A 14259-nucleotide genomic window follows, 5' to 3' on the forward strand; every position below is an offset into this window, starting at 1 on the left:
TCACTCGCACGCCCCCTCAATTAATGTCCTCTGCGGAGTATGCGAAGCCCTCACTATCCTCCCATATTCAGAGTAATGTACACCCCAGCTAGCAACTGGCTTCTACAACATTAAATTCCATCAAAATAACATCCAAGGCAAGATGGCCGAGTTGGTCCAAGGCGTCAGGTTAAGGTCTACCTTAATACGCAGCTTCGCTTAAGCAAGCTTCCTGATCATCGTTTGATGGCGTGGGTTCGAATCCCACTCTTGTCATTTTTTGCCTCTTCCAAGTAATCATCTTTTTTAGGTGGAGGGGTAGTTACTGGTATCAAGATCTAGATGCTATACATACAGCTCATATTATCAGAGTAGTAGGAGATAAGCTAGGTAAATCTATCAACCGTCAGCGTCAGCGTAGGTAGGTAGGTAGGTAGGTAGGTAGGTAGGTAGGTAGGTAGGTAGGTAGGTAAGCGTAAGAGTAAGCATAATCCCCCCCCACCACACCATACCAAACCAGCCCCCCTCTACGCCCCCTCCACCATCATCAATCCAAGAAAAGAAACCAAGTCAGCAATCCTCTATCTACCAAACGAAGAACGAAATCGATCATCACCGACCGGAAATTCCCCAAACCAAATCCCATCAATCATCCATCCCTAACCACGTACCCCCGAGCCGAGACGGAACTATCTGCACTCGCGACACGGAATTCCGAAGACACGACACGACCAGACCAGACCAGTTTGGACCGAGGGAGTGAAGGAAAGATCATCAATTCTCCTAGGCGAAAAAAGCAACCGGACGAACGGACCAAGCAAATCAGCAAGATACGGCATAGAAAAGATAGGATAGGGTAGGATAGGATAGGATAGAATATACCCTCGCCATGGAGGTATGTATCATGGACCAGCCAAGTCCGGACCGGTGTGCAGGACAGGGTTGGGTGATTGCGTGCATGCATGTGCATGGATTCTGTGGGCTTGCTGGGGTTGTGATTGGAGATGATGGATTTGATGAGATAGGTCTTATGTAGGTAGCGTAGCTATCTAGGTAGCTGCTGTTCGGGGGACCGGGACCGGGGTCGGGGGTTCGGTTAGAGGGGGATATTGTAGGATTATTTCGGGGTTGATCTTATTGATTTTGTTGGAGGAGGGGTGAGGACCTTTGTGGTTGGGGTGATAAGATATTATTAGTTTGCTTATTGTTGTATATTATTATATCGGTGATTATTAGGATGATTAGGTTTGTTGGGTTGATTTGGGCATTGATGAATCTGTTGTTGTGATGGATTATCTTCCGGATAGGTCTATACGGAGTACTCCGTAGGGGGGGGTTGGCAGTGGGAGGCGGGCTGAACTGGCACGTTGCATAATGCATTACGTTAGACACCGGATGGATCTCATCATCAAGTGAGCATACTCCGTCACAATATTACGGATGACTGCATTGGGGCTGGCCAGATCTGAGATCCGCGAGAGTCACTAACATACTACGCCGTACATAGGGTGTAAACTCTTATCGGCCCCTTTTACTCCGGACTCCGTACTAAATTCAGCTTATTATCATGTCTTCACTAGGCAGCTACTTGGCAGCTCTATCCTGGCTTGGCTGTGGAACAGAACGCAGTCTATCTGATGGCACAAGGCTTGGCACATATCAACTGCCCTTGGCAAACATTCATCTGGTCTAGGCAGCGCAAGGAGAGCTATGGAGTATGGACAGTATGACTTGGCATGAAGCAAAAGCAACCGGAGAAATGAAAAGAAAAAGAAAAACACCCCGCACTGGTCCCTTCCAAGATCGCCATCCAATAACGTCAAATATTCATAAGAACTGTAGTGATCTGCCTGCACCGGCGGGGTCAGACTTTAGCCCCGGAGCGATGAGGTGAGAGCTAAGAAATCGTGGCCAGCGCGATTCGTCGGACTTCGTCGCCCTTTACAGGCTGGGCGTGGTGTTGCGAGTGTCAACCCCCAGGTAGAGGAAACCGCTGGGCAGACGGCTGAGACCCGGACGCTGTTGCTCGCTGCTGCTGGAGGACTGGCTGCTGGAGCGCTCACGACCCTGAGTGGCAGTGGCAGGGCCCGACTCGGTAGGGGCGAGCACGAGGAACTTGGAGGTGGCAGTGTAGGTGTACATGTTGATAGATGGTAGATAGTAGGAATAGAGGTAGAGAGAGATAGAGTATAGTAGAGTAGAGTAGAGTAGAGCAGAGTAGAGGTAGTCTTGAGGTTGGTTGAGAAGAGTTGAGTAGAGAGTGAAGACAAGGTCGTCGGCAGCCAGCTTTATAGCTGAGAGCTCAGCCAAGCCAGTATCAGGAAGAGGGGTTGACCGGGGATGTGTCGATCAGGCGAGCTACCGATTCTAGCCCAGCTGCAGAAGCAGTGGCTGCCATTGCCTCCTACCCGACGGTGGACCGACCAGCTGTAATTCACATGCCGGCGAAACCGACGCTCCCACCGGAAGGGCGGAGGACGTCATCCTGCAAATCCCCTTTCCTTTGCATCGCTTGGCTCTGGCAATAGTCATACCCGAGCAGCGTGCAGCCCGTCTCTGGTTGGACCAGCGGCGCCTGGGGGGTCCCGTACAAGCATCCAGCCTCGGATGATCAGCAACCAAGAGCGAGCCAAGGCACTATTGAATGAAACCGAACCATCCCGTGACGAGGGTTGAGGAACGTGTGGGAGGAGCGATCGCAGAGAGGAGGCGATAAAGCGGACACCGTCAGGAACGAGGCCCATTCTTGGGTTTGCCAAGTCGCCGCATTCTTCGTCGAGGGCCACATGACCCCGCGTTTCTTCTGCTGCTGCTTGCCTGCTTGACTGTGCAGCAGTTGCCCCCGGAGATTGCCTTCTAGAACCCTGTCCGGAGGCGAGATCCGTCTGAATAATGAGCAGGCCAGATCCTATCCCCAATGTCCCGACCCCTTGCTTCAAGCCAAGAACCCGCGCGAACCAGCATTGGTCGGGAGGAGAGGAGTGGAAGTCGGAAGCTTAAAGACATGTGCTGGATTTCCGACGGGCGGAGATCAACGGTAGAGGGATTCTTCCATGGTCGACCGGAGAGTGGTTCAGATTGACGGGAGACAATCTGAAGGACCAGCAGGCCTTGGACAGCAGACCACGAGCGAGAGCGAAGCGGGGAGAGAAAAGAGGGAGACGTCCTCAAGTCTTCCACGAGAACCACGCGGCTCAACAGTCACGTACGGCGGTTAATAGCGGCCATCCTGCAAATGCGTTGAAGTGCTTTCACCGCCTAGTCTACCGCATCCTTAAAAGGAACTAGAATGACACTGTACGTAGAATCCTAACTATATTCTTTTATCTATCATGCCTCCTTTCATTGACCTTGAGCCTTTCAAGGCTGAGATTATCAGCTTATTCCATCAGAATCATTCAGCTAGTGATATCGCTTCAATTATTCAGGAGAAACACCATATCAAAGTTCGTGAACGTACGATCTGGAGCCGATTGAGTAGTTGGGGTATCAGCAAGCGTGATCGTACAGCTACTACTAATTCTTCCTTACATGATCGTCTTGAGGAGCTGTTCTACCAACAATGTCTTTCAGATCTTGAGCTTCTACGTGCTCTACATGAAGAAGGCTACACAGTCTCCAAACGAACACTTTGATGGATATGTACAGAGCGAGGCCTTGTCCGACGAACAGATGATCCCGGTGTATGATAAATCCAGGAGGATGAAGCCACAAAGCATCTACTCAAAGTATATAATGAAGGGACAATCCAAGGCTATGGACGGGAGCTTTTATTTACTTATATGCGTGGTGAATATCTTTTTATTCCACGGTCTGTTTTTATATACTATCTCTAGCTTTAAAGACTCTGGCTAACTAAGCTTTATTATCTACAGGCAACGGTTATTTAATGTCTATCGTACGATCGCACCCCTTGCCGTACAACAACGGAAGAATGACATGCAGCGACAACGTGGCTCGTATATAGTTCCAGGACCAGATCATGTCTGGTCAGTGGATGGCTATATGAAACTAGAGCCATATGGTATCTAAATCTATGCAGCAATTGATGCATACTCACGATTTGTGATCTGGATCTATGTTGGTGTTGATACTCGTACATCAGTCAGTGTTGTACGACAATATCTTGATACTATACAACAACGGAAGATTATATGCAACAAGATCCGATCAGATCATGGATCAGAGACATCTATACTTGCTGAAGCCCATCACTATCTTCGGAAAATGTACGAGCCAGAGATCCAGCCAGAGCAGTGCTATATCTTTGGAACTAGTACTGCAAATCAGAGAATTGAGTCTTGGTGGTCACAGCTAAGTAGATCATTTCTTTTTCGATATCGCGTACGTATGTACGGACTATTAAATCAAAGATCTTGATACTAATCTATATCTAGAACTATTTTAGAGCTCTATTGGAAAAGGGTGATTTTTCTAAAGATCTCATTCCAGATCAGATTGCTTTATATGCTGTTTATATGCCTATTCTCCGATCTCAGATCCCATCCTACGTACAGAGCTGGAATCATCATAATATACGGAAACAGCCAGAGAGACCATATATTATCTCCGGTCGGCCGTACATGAATTACAATCATCCGGAGAACACAATCAACCATGGGCTTATTGTACATGAGGAGGCACTTCAGCAGCTACAGAACTCTGTACGAGACTGGGATATGGATGAATATCTTCCAGCTGAGACTCTCCAGTGGTGCCAGACCATACTTCGGGGTATGGGCTTTGACCCTGAAAAGCCACCACCAGTCCCTTCTAAGGAAGCAGAGGAAGCCCCTTTTCGTACGATCTATCTTGGGTTACGCCAGCAGGTGATAATGCATATGAAATCACACGCTAAACCATTTTTAGGTTTATCCAAGACACCAACTGGAGCCTTTGATTGGATTAGACAACAGGGATTAGGATAGTTATCTAAGAACCTTGTACATTCTTTGTTTGTTATTCTTCTTACTTCACCGCTATCTTAAAGACTTAAAGTCATGTATTTCTGGCTTCGTACGAGAGTAACCATCTTCTCTTCTCATTATCCAACTCATAATGGCCCTTCCATGGTCAAAGTTCTGTTCAGCTGATGGCCTGCGTCATTCCAATCGCCTCGTACGGTGTCCAACTTGTCATGCTATCAATCCTTTACCACAACCATCCAGTCAGATTGAAAGGCCTAGACAGGCACGTACGGAGATTGATCTTACTGTATCTCCTGAACTACAGCCTTCACAATCTGCTTTATTTATTCCATCCACCTCATCATCCAGTAGCTCTTCTCGTACGCCGCTATTTGGAGAAAATATTCGTCAAAATGCTTTATTACGGAAAAAGGCACAGGGTCCAGTCAAACTCAAAGCAATCATTTATTTCTATCTGTATCTCGTACAGAATAGAGAATCTGAAGATAATAATCTATCTCTATTAGGTATTCTTTAACTCTTATTAGACTTGTACAAAGCTAATATCTTTTCTTTTAGAACAGGTTCAGATTTGTCTAGACAACTCTATACTTGGAACACTACATGACTTTCTTCATCAAGAACTTCTTCCGAATATCGACGACGGCAAATACGTACGAGATATCAATGATGAATTCCGGCTATCAACAGGCATTGTACGGAAACGACCAGTCTTTATATCCTCAAAGGTACAAGGTTTTATGAGAACGCATGAGTTTCTGAAGGATTGGTTCAGTCACACCAATGGATCGTACCAGATCTATGTTATCATTCAGCGCCGTACGGTTGCAGATGAGATGAATCGGACAGACATGAAGATCAAAAGGGAAGTTTCTAAGAGTCCTGATATCAAGGAAAGACAGGCTGTGATTGAAGATGATTTAGAAGAGTCTGTTGTACAAGAGGATCTGGATGAAGAGGAGTGTTTAGATGCTTCTCTTAAACATGCTCTATCTTTATCTCCCTCTCCTCCTCATCGTACGAGGCGGAAGTATGTACTTCAGGAGGATGATAAGAATCGTGCAGCTGAGTACGGGCCTTTACCATTTAGGATTTGATTGTACGTTGGAGTGATATAGAAAATTTGATATGTTTGTTATATTTGTGCTATATGTCAATCTGATCTCTATTAACACGTACGCTTACCACTTCGTTGTTTATTATCTCCATCACCACTACCACCACCACCACCACCATCACCACCACCACCACCACCACCACCACAACCACCACCACCACAACCACCACCACCACCACCACCATGGCTGCGTACGTGTTGAATGATCAAAATCAGATAGCTGAGCTTCTTTCCTTTATCCTGATGATCTCAGCGTACGTGTATACTATATACACGTACGCAGGGAGCAAGGCAGAATGCAAAAACTAATGCTGTGTTATGATTTTGTATAGCCTCCCCCCTACCAACAATCGTGGCCGCGGCCCCCCTCCCCGCAATATGCAGGAATACTTCGTCCGTATGTACGAGCAGCTTCCACCTGGGCAGAATCCAGTGCTCCCTACAGGGACACCAGAACTATTGAGCCCGTACGTCCATAATCGTGTACAGAGAGCGGTGGCTGCCATGGATGGCCAAGATGTTGAGTTCCGTCGCGGCCGGATCCAAGCTCAACAACTTGAGACTCATCGGCCCTCGTACATAAATGCCTGCCTCATTCAATCCCGTGGAAGTCGTCTCCCTTCTCCGTGTACGAGGTGCCGCGACCGTCCGGATACGATGACTTTTCCCTCATGTCGCCACTTACCTGGCGCATGGGGGGGAGCATGTGCCAACTGTAAGTGGCCCGATAAGGGATCGGAATGCTCTGTACGGGATGAGGTATGGACGGACGTACAAGAGGATATCGGTGCTGCTGCTGCAAGCAGGGGACTGACAGGTGGAACTGCGCGTAATCCTATCCTCATAGATGAGGAAGAAGGACATAACAGAAATCAGCCAATCCTCATAGAGGAGGCTGGGGATGAGGATGATCCCATCATCCTATAGGTACGTACAATTTATCAATACTAGCACCAGCACCAGCACCAGCACTCCCAGTTGTACGGGCCCTGTGTACAACACCTGAGCAAGACTTGCACCTCTACGTGGTGTTCAGGACTAGTAGCCATTTAGATGGTGAAGCCAAGCAAGTCATATGTACAGCTTCATTAGGTAAGATTAACCGATCCAATAGACTTTATATTGATTCTGCCGGCAGTAAACACCAAAAAATTGCATTTGCAGGATGGCCGCTATTAACCGCCGTAGTCACGTGGCCAACCCTCACTGCGAGAATCCCGCTGGAATCCGCCGTGAATCCTCCAGAATCTCCAGAATCAACCACAGCAACTCGAAAACCGAGCCTCGTCAGGAACCGTCCGCAGCCAGGAACGGCGCCGTTCATGCCCGGGAGCCAACGGCGGCTAAAAGAAGGCCGTGCCCATGGCGTAAACCTGTCGACCGTCGCCGTTTTAGCGCCCCGGGGCTCTGCGCCGTATCGCCTGAGGGGCGCGGCCTTCCAGCGGCTGAAAGGCACAGTGAAACATGCAAATGTCTGTGCCGGCATCTGTCTCAGCCCGAGGTTTTCCATTCAGCCTACCTGAGGGCGGCATTTCCGGGCAATCGATAGGCGAAAACTGTCTGGCACTGCCGAACCACCGAGTTAGCCTTGACTCGAGCAAACGGGCTCAGTCTCTTCCCAACACCTATCCAGCGCTGTGGACGATGGCGGTCATACTTCTGGCCCCCGTGTGATCCCAACAACAGCAACGAGAAGCAAGTTAGGCTCCGTTCAGGCTATGCCATCACGGATATCACCAACTGCGTTTAAGCCCTGGTGTTCATACATTGGCTGCTGTCAAAGCACTGACCTAACGGTCTGTGACGGCGCAGCAGTTCTTGCAGGTTCATCGCTTTAGCTTCCGCAGGTCGGGCCCGGGCTCTGACACACCTTGTTGATCCCAGCGACCCGCAAGCCTGTTGCGGTTGACGTGGGACAGAAGCATGCTCCAGGACCTGCGGCGACCCCTGACAGGAGCAGGTGGCTCATCCATGAACTCATCCCGCGCTGTGCTCCCGGACCAACAGAGCCAGGTGCCGACGGTCAGACCAGCTGGTGGGGAGTTCCCCGAACTCTGATATCGGCGCGATCATATTGGACTGTGGGTGGCCCTGCCATCCTGGGCTCCCCACCATGTTCCACCTGATGGGGAGGGACCGTCCCCCGTCTCGGTCAGTTGAAGGGCGAACCGGGTCGTCTGCGACTCGCATTCGTCAGATGGACCGTCCAGGGCTCATTCTGGACGGCGGCATGACCTTCAGCGGAGGGCACACTGTTGGTCATGGGCGGGAACTGATTTGATAATTCGATTGTTGGGCGTGGGCCTGCATATGTGACGGGCCTTTCCCTGCGGCAGGAAGGCGTAGATGTGAAGATGATGTCAACTCTCCCATGATGCCGGCGCGGAAGTCTAATGCGACGCTCTCCCCAGACGAGGATGATATCGATTTCGGCCGATGCATGACTCTGCTAGTCCGGTACGCGTCCATTTACCGGTCTAGGAAAAGACGTCTTTCCAGGCTGACTGCGAGGGGATATTCGGCCCTCTGATTCGCATCACCATCAGTCCGCGGGGGGTGATGCAAACCAGATGTCGACTGAGTCATATGTTGGATATTATTTAGAATTTCGTGGAGGGTGATCTGAATGTGATGTAGATCGAATCACCAACTCTTCGACGGTGCAACGGTTCATATTGGTGCAGACGATGAAGGAGGGCTGCGCCAGAAAGTGGAAAAGAGAAGCGTAGTTAGTGGCCCGTTCCTTGTCGAACCTTCTTCTGACTGTCGTCCAATTCATTCTCATGTTGTTGCTGTTGTTGTTGCTGCTGCTGCCACCATCTCAATGTGACAATCAACACCACCACCACCATCACAATGAATATTATTTTTTTTGCCCCTCTTTAATTTCCTAAAAAACCTTTTTTTTTAAATTGGCATTGGCTGAGTTGAGTCACTCGCGAGCCTCGTCCTTTGAGATGAGCGTCTGGCGTAGACGGCGTTGTTGCGGCACAGTCAATCAACCGCAGTCAAAGTCACTTCACTTTATCACCACCACCACTTCGGTGCTGCTGCCAACGACACGAAAAGTTCCATTCGCAATTATTTAAGGCTGCGCAGTCCCCGTCGACATCAGAACAAAACCAGCACAGCTTCAGCAGCTTCAGTTCAATCCACTCCGCTTCCACTTCAAACCTCAAATCTCTCTTCCTCTCTCTTCCTCTCACTTCTCTGCCTCAAAGCACAGCTTCTCTTAACCTAACACAACTCACTTCGAGCAATTTCTTCTCATCTCCACATACACAAAACCCACACCTACATCCACATCTACCCACCATCCCCATCACCCACTATCCCGCAAGATGTGTTCCCAATACTTCTACAAGTACGACTGCGGCTGCACCGTCCCCGAAGGCGATGTCGTCTTCTGCGCCAAGCGAGGAACCTCCTCGTGCACCGGCGTCAGACAGCAGATCCGTCGCCGCGAGGGCTACAACTGCCCTAACCACGGTGGCTAGATCCGTTCATCGGGGCCTGATACGTTTGGAAGAAGGGGTGAGAGGGGGGCCATAGCTTGGTGAGTTCAGTTGCCGAAGATCCACAATCTATCTATCTACTATTATCTGTCTGAACCACATACCCCTCCACTCACCCACGCCCCCTCCCCCCAGATCGTGCCGTTTTGGGTATTGAGCTAACTGTTCTGGGAAGGATTGGTGGGATTTGGTTGCTGTCTGTCTGGCTGGCTGCTGGCTAGATGGGTGAGGAGCGAGCTATGGTGTTCGTGGCGGAGGAAGTGTTCGTCTGAGTTAGTCGTTGAAGACTCAGACAATGGGGATGGAAGAGGAGGATTTCCTTTGTTTGTTTGTTTGTTCGATGGGGAGGAAGATCAATCGGGGCAAAGAAAATCTCGAAAAAAAATTGTTGAATCGTAGGAGGATTTGTATTTCATAGGGAGGGAGGTAATATTGGTTTCGCACTTGGCTTTACTTGTCTGTTTGTTTGATTCGATTGTTTCTCATCATCACTATCATTGTTTGTGTTTGTATTTCTGTTTCTGTTGTTGTTGTTGTTCAGTTTATGTGATTCGATTTCGGCTCCCATACCTATGCATCGTTTGCGTTCCGTCCCGTCTCATCGCAGGATTGATTTCGGAGGCACATGTGGTATTCCTTTTTTTCATGCAATCATCATTTCGGTGGCATTTGTCTGTTGGTTCTCTTTCATTATTATTCGCTCTTTGTGATTTGCTTTGTGTGCTTGATTTGTACTAGGTACTTAGTTAGTTGACTTGTTGGCATATGCGACGCTCATTCTATTTACATTATTCCATTTTTTTGTTTTTGAGGTTTACATTAAAGACGTAGCGTCATGAAGAAGCGTCATTCATCAGATGATATTCAGCAGTAGTTCTTTATTGTGATGAGGATGGTAGTGGATACAGTTGGTGCCACATATCCTCTCTATCTACCCATCTATGGTGCAATCTATATGACAATCAGATGGTTTGATTACCCCCTCAGTTTGCGGCACGAAGCTCGGGAGAAAACTTCACATGAATCTACAGACCAAATCTCAAGCACAAAAGTCAAGGGGTGTCGGAGGGGCTAACAATTAGTCGCTCATGACAGACCCATCGGGATGATCGAACCATGGTTGACGGCGCTTAGGGTGTCACAAATCCACCACCAACCTGTCTTTGTCGCCCTACTTTCCTCGTGGCGCGAGTCAACAGGATGGAGAACCCCTCCACATTGATGGGGTCTTTACCGCGCTGGCTTCATCCTTTGGAGACTTGTCGGACTTTTTTCGGTTCTAATATGAGGGTTTCGAAAGAATGAAGATGGGAGATGCTGCTGGTGTCGTCTTCCTTCATCGTTTGCAATTTTTTTGTTTACAAATTCTTTCAGCAGAAGCTGGCACCTGTTTGTGCGTGGAAAAGGTCGGGTCAGGCAGGACCAACTAACCAATTCTCAGCCTGATTAGTCCCGTACATCATGGCTGCATTAGCACCGCATACGACTTTTATCACCTGATGCTGAACCGGCAAATCAGACACACAAGATGGGGCACAGACGCGAGGTGGCCGAGTGGCGAGCGATTTTGACTGGTGCCAACAACACTTGCAGACGGAGGGGGTGGTGCTGAGCCAGTCAGAGTAGGAGCCTCCGCGCGTATATCGGGGGTGAAAAGCCGGTCCTACTGGGGCCTGCCGGCCACTAGGTTGCTGCTGTGCCCACTGCCCGACCATCATGGGAGTCACTGAAAGGTAGCTGTGCCTCTTCGGCTTCACGGGTGTGGAAGAGGCAGCATAAAGGACAGCGTGTACAGGTGCGGCAGAAATCGGCCGACCATCCGAAGATGCAGCGTGGAGTGGTGTCCTCCGTCGCGCCCTGTGTTATCGCCTGCTCTCATTTTGAGGGACGCGGAATCCGGCGCGAGGATCGGCCTGGGGATAAACCGGTTGCTGAACCTGGTCACGCTCAGGCAGATACCGTTGGCAAAAGTTTAAAGGTTACAGGAGGGGTCGATTAGCAAGCCAGTTCATCTGGTTGTCCCTATGGAGGGGAGATCCTTAGTAGGCCAATAGTAGCTGGTGCTAGACTCGCAATGTTGGGTCCCAGATAGCCTAGCTCAGTCGTGATCGAATGGAGCCGATGAAGACCATCTGCTGGTCACGGTATTGTGATTTGTGGCACGGCAGGCTCAGGGAGACCCCTGAGCAACCAGTCCGGTGCAGCCAATGTTACACCGCTTGGGTAATGGTCAGAACAGCGCCGCAGAGCTGTGCCATCGCCCTTGGACCGGCCATGGGCGGGAGGGACTGGGGTACCAGAATGCTGGGACAGTAAACCCAAAGCGGTGTGAGCACCGACTGTGCCGGCAATTCCAACCAAGATTGGTACCGTGAGAAAGAACAAGTTTTCCTGAAGCCAAAATTTCACTCTGGTCACTGAAAGTCTTCCATTGTGACTGTTGATGCCGATGGAAGGCATTGTGGCCGTGTCGGATTGTCGTTGGGGATGCGGTCACGTTACCGCCGACTCACGTGATCCCCACACGCTGCGAGATCCGCTCAAGCGCGACAAAAACAAGCGCCATCTCCGACTCCGGCTTTCGACGTCACCGACCATGGTGGGAAGTTAATCGACCTCTAACTTGCTTTTCCGGAGTTCTAGACCATTTCTCGAATCTTTTCCTCTTCCCTGACATCTCCCCGGACAGCAGCCGTCTTGCACATGTAATGTCCATAGAAGTTGACTGGGGCGCCGCGACCTCCGGTCCGGATGGGGAGGCTCTGGCCGAGCGCATCCGTTCCTTTATCCATGACAAGTTCCAGCAGGTCGCTCTGCCACGCTTTATCCGCTCCGTACAAGTCCATTCGTTCGACTTTGGGACCATTCCGCCCGAGCTCGAAATCAAAGACCTTTGCGAGCCGTTCGCCGACTTCTATGAGGAGGATGAAGACGACGATGAAGCGTCCGACATATCCGAAGGGCTTGTCTCGGGACATGGGGCACAGTGGCATGGGTCTCATTCAGAGCTCAACGAGTCTCCTTTCCGCGACGAGAATGCGATGCATCAACCGCTGCGTGACCCTTTCACCGAAGGCTTCCAACCCTCGGCCTTGCGGTCTCCGATAGCTTTCGGCGACCATCTCAACCCGCACTTCCTTCCCCGCGCCGGCACCCCTGGTATACCCGGGGGTACATCAACCCTCGGATACCACCTGATGTCGCTTGGTGGGCTTTCTGGGACACAAACTCCTCTCGCTGCAGTTGCTGGCGGATCGCCGTTTGCAGGCGGGTGGAATGAGTCGGGGATGATGGGGCCTGGGAGTAGGGGACGCCCACCCCCTCCAATCTTCAATGCGCACCAATCGCGACCGGAAGCCGATATCGACAGCAGTAATCCGACCTCGCGCCCGTCAACATCTAGTACGCTACCTTCTCATCCTTCCGGGTCCAACAAGAACGCCGGTGATGGAGCAGACAGTGCCGACCATGGATCACACCCCGAGGAGCATGGGCATATGGGAGATCCTTCGGAGGAACCGCTGCGGTTTCCTCGGATGCGGGAGCGCAAGCCCGAGGATTTCCAGGTTCTATGTCATGCCAAATACGCGGGGGATGTGCGGTTGTCGTTGACGGCAGAAATTCTTCTGGACTATCCCATGCCTAGCTTCGTGGGGCTGCCCCTGAAACTGAACGTCACCGGGATCACGTTCGACGGCGTCGCAGTGGTTGCCTACATCCGCAAGCGGATCCACTTCTGCTTCCTGTCATCCGAGGACGCCGACGCGCTGATTGGATCCGACCAGCAGGATGTCGGGGGCCAAAGCGATTACTCACGACCTGGCGGAGATGCGACCGCCTCTGCGAAGCGACAAGGTGGTCTGCTGCAAGAAATCCGGGTCGAAAGTGAAATTGGCCGGAAAGAAGATGGAAAGCAGGTCCTCAAGAACGTCGGCAAGGTCGAACGTTTTGTTCTTGCACAGGTGCGACGGATCTTCGAGGAGGAGCTAGTCTATCCTAGTTTCTGGACATTCCTGGTCTAATTGTGCCGCGGAAAAATGTTGTCAACTCGCATTGATCTAAAGCCCGTGGAGGTTTAGGGTTTGATCGACCATTTGAATTCGCACCGTCTGCTCTAGACCGCCTCGAACTAAACGATTTGTCAGAATGGCACTAAGTCTGCAGTGTTTTATCAAGATTAGCGCCTGCATCTCCCCTCAAACAATGCCAAGTTCCTCCGGAAATCGTCCCTTTCGGGAAGCGTTCCTGTGTTCCCACGCTGCCGAGTCCCGACATGTTTGCTGTCAGACCCACGATCACAATACATACTATAATTGCCAAACTAAGATATCTCACTCCATCAATTAGCTCCCCCTTGTTCTTGTGACGTAGCGACCTAGTATCAATCAACGCTGTCAGCCAAGCAAGCCCAGACATCACCAGACCTTTACCAACCTCCAGGGAAACTTTCTGTCGCATCAAACACCCACACACTCTCACCACCGCACTCGCATCCCTATCGTGTAGACAATAGCCCTCCTCTCCGGTAATCATAGTAAACGTACTCCGTAATATATCTCAGGCTAGGAAGTAGTGCCGACTATCTAGTAAGCCGTCCCGGAACGGCCCCAGGCGGGAGGGAGGGAAGACGGGATCTAGTACTTGGTAGGAGAGTGGGGGCCTGTCAGCAGGTATCGTCTCATCTACCTTGAGTATTCAAGTCAGCTGTTACTTCTGATGA

At 50.4% G+C, this 14259-nt stretch overlaps 5 protein-coding genes and 1 non-coding gene across 6 annotated transcripts; 4 read left to right on the forward strand and 2 right to left on the reverse strand.

Annotated features, from left to right (window-relative positions):
• The first annotated feature begins 136 nt into the window (after positions 1-136).
• BO80DRAFT_t26 lies at positions 137-255 on the forward strand. Its single transcript has one exon. It is a non-coding gene; the product is annotated as a tRNA-Leu (tRNA).
• A 1388-nt stretch (positions 256-1643) lies between these two features.
• BO80DRAFT_461156 (uncharacterized protein) lies at positions 1644-2463 on the reverse strand (the record flags this gene model as incomplete). Its single annotated transcript, XM_025722432.1, has 2 exons — positions 1644-2273; positions 2388-2463. The coding sequence occupies 2 exons, from the start codon at positions 2461-2463 to the stop codon at positions 1921-1923; spliced, it is 429 nt and encodes a 142-aa protein (XP_025579593.1). The 3' UTR covers positions 1644-1920.
• Positions 2464-3311: 848 nt separating this feature from the next.
• On the forward strand, positions 3312-4907 carry BO80DRAFT_451642 (uncharacterized protein; the record flags this gene model as incomplete). Its single annotated transcript, XM_025721892.1, has 7 exons — positions 3312-3593; positions 3630-3662; positions 3696-3790; positions 3855-4003; positions 4085-4323; positions 4377-4551; positions 4678-4907. 7 exons carry the CDS (start codon positions 3312-3314, stop codon positions 4905-4907), a joined length of 1203 nt encoding a protein of 400 aa, XP_025579594.1.
• A 73-nt stretch (positions 4908-4980) lies between these two features.
• BO80DRAFT_421326 (uncharacterized protein) lies at positions 4981-6017 on the forward strand. The gene is made up of 2 exons (XM_025718575.1): positions 4981-5413; positions 5466-6017. The coding sequence occupies exons 1-2, from the start codon at positions 5038-5040 to the stop codon at positions 6002-6004; spliced, it is 915 nt and encodes a 304-aa protein (XP_025579595.1). The 5' UTR covers positions 4981-5037; the 3' UTR covers positions 6005-6017.
• A 5967-nt stretch (positions 6018-11984) lies between these two features.
• mdm12 (ERMES complex subunit MDM12) lies at positions 11985-13874 on the forward strand. Its single transcript, XM_025718576.1, has one exon. It carries the CDS (start codon positions 12248-12250, stop codon positions 13559-13561), a length of 1314 nt encoding a protein of 437 aa, XP_025579596.1. The 5' UTR covers positions 11985-12247; the 3' UTR covers positions 13562-13874.
• Positions 13627-14198, reverse strand: BO80DRAFT_132896 (uncharacterized protein). Its single transcript, XM_025713600.1, has one exon. It carries the CDS (start codon positions 14070-14072, stop codon positions 13692-13694), a length of 381 nt encoding a protein of 126 aa, XP_025579597.1. The 5' UTR covers positions 14073-14198; the 3' UTR covers positions 13627-13691.
• Between the last annotated feature and the right edge of the window lie 61 nt (positions 14199-14259).

Source organism: Aspergillus ibericus (genome assembly GCF_003184845.1).
Source record: "Aspergillus ibericus CBS 121593 unplaced genomic scaffold BO80scaffold_3, whole genome shotgun sequence".
Taxonomy (NCBI): Eukaryota; Fungi; Ascomycota; class Eurotiomycetes; order Eurotiales; family Aspergillaceae; genus Aspergillus; species Aspergillus ibericus.

Excerpts from the sequence above, each read along its gene's own strand:
- BO80DRAFT_421326 (XM_025718575.1), top strand. The coding sequence starts at position 5,038 with ATGGCCCTTCCATGGTCAAAGTTCTGTTCAGCTGATGGCCTGCGTCAT. Across the intron at positions 5,414-5,465 it reads TAATAATCTATCTCTATTAG|AACAGGTTCAGATTTGTCTA; the intron begins GTATTCTTTAAC and ends CTTTTCTTTTAG.
- mdm12 (XM_025718576.1), top strand. The coding sequence starts at position 12,248 with ATGTCCATAGAAGTTGACTGGGGCGCCGCGACCTCCGGTCCGGATGGG.
- BO80DRAFT_132896 (XM_025713600.1), bottom strand. The coding sequence starts at position 14,072 with ATGATTACCGGAGAGGAGGGCTATTGTCTACACGATAGGGATGCGAGT.